The sequence below is a fragment of the Octopus bimaculoides genome, chromosome 25 (genome assembly GCF_001194135.2).
Source record: "Octopus bimaculoides isolate UCB-OBI-ISO-001 chromosome 25, ASM119413v2, whole genome shotgun sequence".
Classification (NCBI taxonomy): Eukaryota; Metazoa; Mollusca; class Cephalopoda; order Octopoda; family Octopodidae; genus Octopus; species Octopus bimaculoides.
In genome coordinates, this window is record NC_069005.1 from 1069577 (window position 1) to 1079731 (window position 10155).

General features: G+C 39.3%; 1 protein-coding gene across 2 annotated transcripts in view; it reads right to left on the bottom strand.

The window, feature by feature from the left end:
• LOC106876050 (nuclear receptor subfamily 1 group D member 2) overlaps positions 1 to 10155 on the bottom strand; it is a 44633-nt gene that overhangs the window by 10532 nt on the left and 23946 nt on the right. For both annotated transcript variants that reach the window (XM_052976576.1, XM_014924447.2), the window contains exons 4-9: positions 4894 to 5015; positions 3242 to 3383; positions 2206 to 2414; positions 1879 to 2020; positions 917 to 1080; positions 101 to 206 (exon numbers count right to left, since the gene is read on the bottom strand). In XM_052976576.1, coding sequence (XP_052832536.1) covers positions 101 to 206; positions 917 to 1080; positions 1879 to 2020; positions 2206 to 2414; positions 3242 to 3383; positions 4894 to 5015 — 885 coding nt within the window. The remainder of the gene's footprint in view (positions 1 to 100; positions 207 to 916; positions 1081 to 1878; positions 2021 to 2205; positions 2415 to 3241; positions 3384 to 4893; positions 5016 to 10155) is intronic.

Sequence of the window (10155 nt, forward strand, 5' to 3'; positions counted from 1 at the left end):
CAGTCTGATAAGGGTACACCAGGCACATACATCACAACCATAATAATAATAATAATAATAATAATAATATTTGTGAGCTAATGGTTGTATTAGTACTGACCTGCAGTGGCAAGGACTATTCCAACAAATAAAGCAATTTCTGTATCGTTCAGGTTGAGCATGTTGAAGTTAGATGTTAATTCAAACATGGTGTTTACAAAATCCATCTGGAAAAGAAAACAAACATTGAAGACAAAAAAAAAAAAGAAAAAACAAAATGCACCTCAGGTTCTGACAGAAAAATATACAAAGTTCATCTGTAACTTCTTTACATTTCCAGCTGACCAGCCCTGGTCAAACTGTCCAAACCATGCCAGTATGGACAACAGATGTTAAATGATATAACAACTGTACCTACAATATATTAAATTTCAACTCCCCCCACTCCAAAAAACAAACAAACAGGGAAAAAAAAAAGCACAGCACCCATTACTTTCAGAAACATTTTTTTTCAAGCTCAGAATCGTCAAAGCATAGAATAAAGCTCTAGAGGAATAAAGAATAAAGACTAAAGCTGTTTGCATTGGTGGTTAAATGTCAGGGCACTGCATCCTTCAAAAATTTTATGCTTCACAAAACCCACCAGTTCCTGACATTCCTAAGCTTCCTTTCTTCTTGAGGACTCTTTTAATGTTCATTTATTCTGTGTACTCTAGAAAGTACACTAGAATGTACTTTTAGCTTTCATTGCTGTCCTTCTTTACTTCACTCATTACCGTTTTCTATTCCTGTTTTTAAACATTTTGCAATGAGTTGTAATGCACCTGAGTGCAGTTTATAATGAATACATTATTATTGTTGTTATTATTATTATTATATATGTCTGATTATTTGCAATGGGTTATGAAACTCACTGGCACCAACCAAGACAACATACCTGGTACACTGCCACCAACTCCTTCTTCACAATTGTACTACCATCTTCAAAAGTAAGACAGTCCTCTTGGGAATCAAAAGTCCGTGCTTGTCGGGAAAGCCACATTTCAAAGAAGCCTGATTTTATTAAGATCAATTGGTCGTCCTGAGAAAGATCTGCAAAACCTAAAAGACAGAAGTGAGATGGCATGAAGGGAGACTTGGGGACAGAAACTGGAGAGAAGTTTATATTATTGGTGTTAGAAGAACTATTGTAATTTACAGGAGAGACTCAGGCATGACTGTTGTAGGTGAGTGGTTAAGAAGGTTGCTTTCCAACAACATGGTCTCAAGTTCATTCCCAATACATGGTACCTTGTATTATAGCCCCAGGCTGACCAAAGCCTTCTGAGTGGATTTCGTAGACAAAAATTCAAACAAGCCCATCATGTGTGTATGTATATGTATACATATGCATTGGTATATATATCTGTATACATGCATGTGTATGTGTGTCCATATCCTTGTGAGTGGGTCCCACAAGCGATGTCATTCATTTTGTGAAAAACACATGTAGCCATGGGGGAAACATTACTTTGGAAACAAGTGGGAGCTGACAATAGGAAAGGCATTCAACTGTAGAAAATCTGCTTAAACAAATCCTGTCTGACCCATGCAAGCAGGGAAAAGTGGATGTTAAAACAATGATGATGATGATGTGAGTGTGTTTGTGTTTCTTTACCTCAACACTGCATGAGAGTTGTAAATGGGTGTCACCATCATACAAGGAATATCATCCACTTCCAATCTTCCATGAAAACATGCCTGGCCATAGAGAAATAATTTACACTGCTTTGAAAGAGGTAAGGGTTGATGACAGGAAGAGCATCCAGTTAGAGAAGATCTGCCTGAAGGAATTGGTGTTGGTGGTAGTGATAGTGCTGTTGTTGTTGTTGGTAGAGGCTGCATAAAGCTCTAACCTACCTGGAAGTCTTTTGGCAAATTCCACAATACTTTGTATTGAAGGTGTTATAAGACTGGCTAGATTCTCCCACATCAGAAGTCGGTGTGTTTTTACTTCTTCTTCAGTCAGTTGCAGTGAGGTTGAGATCGAAATAGAGTCTAACTGTTGACAGAAAAAACATTCAGACAATGAAATAGTTTCATCACATTTTTGTTTCATTACATCTCTGTAAAAGAAAATTAACTAAATGATATATATATGTATATATATACACATACATGTGTGTGTGTGTATACATATGCAGATAGAATAGAGAGAGAGAGAGGTAAAGAGAGAGGGATACACACCAAAGAGGCAGACTTGCGTTGCTGCATTTTCAATTTATCCTCAGTCAATGCACAGTTTGCCAAATGGGCCTGCGACACACTCAATATGGTGTCGTATATCTCCAACTGTTTCTTCTCCAGTGACGTAGGGTCTTGACTTGAGTCGGCTATGCCAATACGTTGATCGTCTAAACTCTTGCTGCGTTTTGGAACCCTGCCATATCGCACAGCTGTAAAGAAACTTCAGGTTAATGCCAGCATAAAGTAAAAACGAAAACAAGAGATCAATTCCTCCAGAAGACACCAGCAAAATTTCCATTAAGCAGCCCACATTGATCTAAAGTGATGCAGCCATCCCACATGTTACATAAGCAGTGGATACGTGTTACACAACTTATCCATATGTATTGTGCAAATTTTCCATATATTGTACAACTATCTCATGTATCCCACATTAGTGTATCATATAACCAGTGCTGCACAACCAGCCATGGCAATATTTCCCCAAGGCCAGACATGTTTTTGCAGACTATTGGAAATGAACGGCACCAATTTGTGTGACAGTGGCATTCATTTACAACTATTTCAGGATGTGAAGACAACATGACACAAACACACACATATACACCTGCACGTGCGCGCGTGTGCACACACACACATAATATAATGCACTTCTTTCAATTTCCATCTACCAATTTCACTCAAAAGGCTTTGGTCAGTTTGAGGCCATAGTTGAAGACAATTACCCAAATGCTCAAGGTTCAGCACAGTGGTGGGATTGAACACTAAACCACATGGTTGAGAAGCAAGCTTCTTAACACAACTACACCTACAATAAGCACTAAATATTTAATCGTTGACCATTAATAAAAGCCAAATGTTTGTCACTGACCCCAGACACATTTACAATCCTTGTGACATTTCAACATGCAAACTTCAACTGACCACAAAACATAAAACCATAGAAATTGGCAGTGGACAGACAACATTGAAAACCAAACATAAAACCAAGGACATTGACGGCAGCTAAACATTAATGACCAATGAATATACTTACAATCTCTGGACATTCCGACAGCCAAACATTTCTTAAAGCGGCAGTACTGGCAGCGATTCCTGTTAAGTCTGATTACCATACACTTTCCATCACGTAAGCACCGGTATTCAATCTGTTTCTGAATGCTGCGTCGGAAGAAGCCCTGAAATCATGAAAAAGACCTTTTCTTTTTTACCTGTCTCTTCCTTGACCCCTCCTGGAGGGGCTTCACCATTCCACTGACCACAACTAATGCCTCATTACCTGGACCCTTCATCAACACCCCTTTCCACTCTACCCTGACCACCACACTACTACAGTACGCCATTAATGTTATCACATGACTAGTATCTACTGCAACTAGCACACAAACCAACACCTCAGCACCACCACCACTCCTACACTACATACTATCATCAAAAACCATCCCACTCACTACCATTGTGAGGATTGAACTACAGATCCATCTACTTCCGTACCCATGTACACAGATGTAGTTCCACTGACCAGCAAAGCAGAATAGAAGAGAATGAACCACAAAAGACAGCTATTTTGGGTTGAGGGTCTGGCAATTTTTGTAGTCAAAGGAAGGGGATGGCCAATTTGGCCATGGCCCCAAAGGGCAGCCAAATCTCATGCTATGACACAACCACTAACCCTTGAATTCTTTGTATCTATTTTAACCCCCTTAGAAACCAACCCATCTGAGATTGCCCCTAATTCTTTGACACAAAATTCCTGTTTTGTAGTAATCTTACTTTACCCTTTGGCATTCAGATTACTTTGTCAAATGTAAGGCTTATTTATTCACCTTGTTTTCAGTTAATCAGGCATTATCTTTCTCTCTCTTTCTTTCTCTTTCTCTGGCGGGGTAACCATGTACCTCCTCTATAGTAAGACACCAGTTTCTGCATCTCCGTCTCTAACCTTTCATCATCTGACACAAGTTCCCCTCCTCTAACCCAACCCTGCTCCTTCTCTCAAAATTCCTTGTCTTGCAAGTTACTTGGTGACCCTGCCAGTGCTGGTGCCACGTAAAAAGCATTCCGTCTGCACTTTAAAGTGGTTGGAATTTGGAAGGACATCAAGCTGTAAAAACCATACCCAGACTGACCTCCCTCTATGCTGGTGCCACATAAAAAGCATTCAGTTCACTCTACGAGGTGGTTGGTGTTAGGAAGGGCATCCAACCGTAAAAACCATACCAAAACAGACACAGTAGCCTGGTGTAGTCTTCTACCTGGCTGGCTCCTGTCAAACCGTCCAACCCATGCCAGCATGAAAGACAGACATTAAATGATGATAATGGTGATGATGATTGCATATTTTTTGAATGACATTGTAGGAGAGGTGTGAAAAATCAGATCTGGTCAGTTTGGACATTAAACAGCAAAAATATTTAGGCTGGACATGGCAGTTTAGATGTTAAACCCTTTCATCAAAATCTTATGTTAACTTGTATTCCAAACACCAGCTTAATAAGGATTAAGCTATTTACTAAATTTTTCAGTATTTTCAAAGTTAATTGAAACAAAGACTCATGTATTTCAACAGAAATATGGCATCAAAACAGGTGTGTGTGTGTGTGTGTGTGTGTGTGTGTTCAGATTCTGTCCACAGACGTTCCATTAGCATTCAACAGCCAGAGCAATATTGCTGGTTGACAGACTTACCTTGCAACCTTCACACGATGTTACTCCATAATGATACCCTGAGGCTTTGTCTCCACATACTTTACATGGAACAAACGTCTGTTTAGGACTGTTAGAATCAGCTGCGAGCACATTGCTCTCTTCTGCAAGAACAATCAAAGACACAAAAACGGAATCAAGTAAAATCAATTGAACTCAAAGACAAATTCTTTCTGTTAGTTTTTAAAATTAATTTGATATAATCATCGTTGGTACCGAGCTGACAGAATGATGAACATGAGACAGAATACTTAGTAGCAGCATTTCTTGTGGCTCTTTAATAAGTTTGAGTTCAAATCCCACCAAGGTCAACTTCGGCTTTCATTCTTTCGGGTCAATAAAATAAAGTCCACTCTGCTGATTGGTTGGTGTTTGGAAAGGCATCCAGCTGTAAAAATCCTGCCAAAACAGTCACCGAAATCTGGTGCAGGCTTCTGTCTGGCCAGCTCCTGTCAAACCATCCCACCCATGCCAGCATGGAAGGCGGACATTAAATGATAATGAAGATGATTATTATTATTATTATTATTATCATTAAAATGGTGAACTGGCAGAACTGTTAGCAGCATTTCGTTCGTCTTTACATTTTGAGATCAAACTCTGCTGAAATCGACTTTGCCTTTCATCTTTTTGAAGATGATAAAATAAGTACCAGTTGTGTACTGGGGTTGATGTAAATGACTTACCCCTCCCCTGAAATTGCTGGCCTTGTGCCAAAATTCGAAACCATTATCATAGTTATTAGTAGTAGCAGAAGTAGTATTGGCAGCCTCAGCAGCAGTCATAGTAAGAAAAGTAGCAAGATACACGACATTGTTAATAAAACCCATCTTAAAAGTACATGTAACCCTAGATAGACATGGCCAAGATCTCCATAAAGAACTCACAAGATTGCAATCAGGAATGGTACCACACAGATCTATAGTGATCAATAATATTATTGATCACTATAGATCCCTCATACAAGGACTATGCAAACCAGCATCTAATGATGAGGATGTGAGACATGAGGCTGAAGTAACTCACAGACAAGTCAGAAACCATTGAAGATTGTTACATCAAGACAGACCAAAGAAGGAAAAGTTAAACGGCTGGGAAATTAGGGATCATCATCATCATCACAAACATCCATTTCTCCATGCTTGCATGGATAACGATGTAGTTTAATGAAGCAGATTTTCTATAGTTGGATACCTGTCCTGCTACTAACCCTTACTGGTTTCCAAGCAAGGTAATATATTTCCTCCATGGCCAGACATGTTCTCATCGAATATTGGAAATGAATGACACAGCTTGTGTGACAAGTGACAATCATTTTACAACAATCATGTGACATCAAGACAAGGAGACATAAACACACACACACCTTATATATAAAGGAGAATAAGAAATCGAAAGCCCTTGGTACAATATTTGAAAAAATGAATAGGAATGTTTTTTTTCTAATAGATTTTTCGACTTTAATAATTAGAGGCATTTTCAGGCATCTTTGTGTCTCTTCTTTTGCTCCCCCCCACCAACAGAACATGGCACTTTCCCTTGTAGAGGGGAAAGAACTGCTTTGGGAGGTGGTGGTCAGCTGAATGACTGAAGCTAAACAGCAACAAACAATTCAAGTCCCACTGCATGGTTCCTTGGGCTGCGGGCTTCTACTATAGCCCTGGGGCGAACTAATGGCTCTGAGTAGATTTGGGAAATGGAAATTGAAAGATGTGTGTGTGTGTGTGTTAACATGTTTCCTTGTCTTGAAATTATGCAACAGTTATAAATGAATGTCAGTGTCTCTTGTTTCTAGTCTTCCATGAAAACATGTTCAACCATGGGGGAAATATTATTTTGCTTGGAAGCAGGTGAAGGTTGGCAACAAGAAGGGTATCCAGTTGTAGAAAATCTACCAAAATGAATTCCACCAAATCCATGCGAACATGACAAAGTGAATGTTAAACCGATGGTGATGGTGATGATGATGATGATGATGATGATGATGGTGATGAGATGCTGTGGCTATTCCATCGCTAATTAAGTAGGATACTGTTCAAAGATTTCAGACATAAAACATATTCTTATTTTAAAGATGGTAGAGAAGGTCTAAAGAAATGGTCTCGGATAAGATGCTGTCTGTTCTAATAACCACATGACCACCTCTCCTCACTGGCTCATTGGTGAAAGGATTCCCTCTGAATAATAAGGGTTTCCTTCGAAAACACTTCAGGTACCGTACAACTATTAGTGTAGACTAGAGCTGCAAATCCACAGAAATATACATTGGACATAAAAACAAATTTGTAATGAGTAATAATTATGAAGATTTGTATTATTATTATTATTATTATTATTAGAAACTATAGTAATCTCTTGTGTTTGTATATACATGTGTGGTATTTAGCTCTGATCTGTAGCGGTATACAGAGCCGAACTAGTGAAAGCAATAACAATCTATAGTGTGCCAGTGAATACTATTGCAATCAATAGTACAAGAGGCATGTACTATTGAAATCTATTCGAATCAATAGCATCAAAGGCAGCTGTATTATTCAGTGCAGTATTTCATGATAGCTTTGATACAAACTCTGCAAACGCTGTCTTGGCAATAAGCCCAACCAACTTTCAACACACACACACTCATACAGAACAGCTGCTTCTACTACTATTACCAATACAAATATACAGGAGGTGGTGGGGTGGGGGGCAGGTAGAGTCGCTCCAACTGAATGCCATTATGTGAGAGATACTCTTCTTTTTTTTCTGATTTTTCTTTTTTTTTTACCTCCCCAATCCAGGAAGGAATAAAAGCAAAGTGAAATTCGATGGGAGTTGAACACAGAACATTACTAAGTACAGCAAGGGATTTCCTCCAATCACTTACTGATTCTACCAGAATAATAATAATAATAATAATAACAACAATAATAATAACAAAAATGGTATCAAATTTTAGCACAAGGCCAGCAGTTTTGGGGGAGGGGGTTGAGTCAGTTACATCGACCCCCAGGGCTCAACTGGTCCTTATTTTATCGACCCTGAAAGGATGAAAGGCAAAGTCAACCCTGGTGGAATTTGAACTCAGAACATAAAGGCAGACGAAATACAACTAAGCATTTCGCTCAGCTTGCTAACAATTTTGCTAGGACAGCAGTTTTGCGGGAGGGGGTGAGTCAGTTACATCAACCCCAGTATTCAACTGGTATTCATTTTATCAAAGCCCAAAAGGATGAAAGGCAAAGTGGATCTTGGCAGAATTTGAACTGAAAACTTGGAAATAGACAAAATACCACTAAGCATTTCACTAACGATTCTGCCATCTGCTTTTATAAGAAGAAGAAGAAGAAGAAGAAGAAGAAGAAGAAGAAGAAGAAGAAGAAGAAGAAGAAGAAGAAGAAGGAGAAGAAGAAGAAGAAGGAGAAGAAGAAGAAGGAGAAGGAGAAGAAGAAGAAGAAGAAGGAGAAGGAGAAGAAGGAGAAGAAGAAGAAGAAGAAGGAGAATGGTGGGGTGTTTAAGTAGACATCAAACTTATAGGGATCTACAAGCTTACAGGAGTACAGGCTAAAAAGTAGCATTGTGTACCATTAATGAGTTGGGGGTCAATTATATAAAGGGATAATGAGATTGGATGGAATCTCACGACTTTCCAGAAATGGTTTATTAGGAGTGGGCATGTTAATTTTCTTCTGTGCATTGCCACGTCTCATTACACACACACACACACACTCTTGTTTGAGAGTAGAAATGGGATAAACGAAACTCAGAACAAAAGTATATATATATATAGAAAGCCACAGATGTTCCATCCTGGTTTTCCTGTCCGTCCTTGTATCGTCCATCTGTCTGTAGGTTTTCATTGCCGTCCATTTTTGGGGATTTATATATATATTTATATAACATGATGAGGGACTCTTCTGTCACAGCTTCTGGCAAATGACCTGCACAAATGATTTGTTGATATTGATCAAATGTATGTGTCGTGCATTAGCTCACTCCTGCCATCAAACCAATGTTACTTAAACAGGTGCACAGTGCACCACATATTGGGTGTCAAAACGATTGCAACAAGTGGTGTAAAAATGTTTCTGAGGTCATGGATGTTGTGCTGTTTTTTGCTCTTGTAAGTCACGCCCACAAGTGTTAGACATATGAAATCCAAAAAGGTACCCAAGGTTGTTGTTGGAAAGATGGTGGGTAATCTTGAGGGTGTCTGCCAAGTCAGTTGCCAGTCGTCGGAGCTTTAATGTGTTCCTGCCCTGGTTGCACATTTCCGAATAGTTTCCAAGAGATTGATATGCCGAGCAAGATTGAGGTTCCAGGCTGGTGATGCAAACTCTGAGTATGGCCGTGCCATAGTCTTATACAACTCTAGATATCTGGAGAGTGGCTGACAAAGGTCTCACTGAATGGTGCGAAGACACTCCTCAGCTTTCTTGACAATCTTAGAAATGGAAGTAGGACAAGTGTCTTCCTGGGCCAACCAATTCCTTGTGAGTGAATTTGGCAGATGGAAAATGTACTGAATCCCATCAAGTGTGTGAGTGTGTGTGTATTTGTTCCCACCACTGCTTGACAACTGATGTTGCTTTTTTTTACATAACTTTACATTCCCATAACTTAGTGGTTCAGCAAAAGAGACTGATAGAATAAGTAGCAGACTTCAAAACAAAAAAGAACACTGGGATGTGATTTGTTGAACTGAAACCCTTTGAAGTGATGCTGCAGCATGGCCACAGTCCAAAGAGTGAAACTAGTGAAAGCCAAAAGATAAAATTATGCTCAGCTGAGATGGAATACAATCAACGCTGGCCCAGAAATTCATCCTGGTTCCTATTTCTGATGCTGCAGTTTGGTCGGTCTATGGTCATGTTCATTTGTTGTTGTTGTTGTTGTTGTTGTTGTCAGATATTTTATACTTGTTGTTGCTGTATTGGTTTTCTTAGCAATTGTACAGTGATTGTTCTTTTAGAAGTGGTTGGAAAGCTTTGTGGTAGCATTTATTGTGTAAGAAGGGTTGGGATCTGGCAGAGAATCGGCAGCAAAAGGAAGAGACTGGAGAGATTGGCGGAAGAAAGAAGAGAGCGAAAAGGAAGAAAGAAAGAAGTTAAGAAGAGAGAGAGAGAGAGAGAGAGAGAGAGAGAGAGAGAGAAGAGGAAGGAATAAGTGAATAAGGCGAAAAAGAGAGGGGTGGGTGGGAGTAGTGGATAGGAAAGGAAGAGTTTCAGAGAGGTGGGGAGAGGGAGAGAGAGAAAAGTTAAAGCT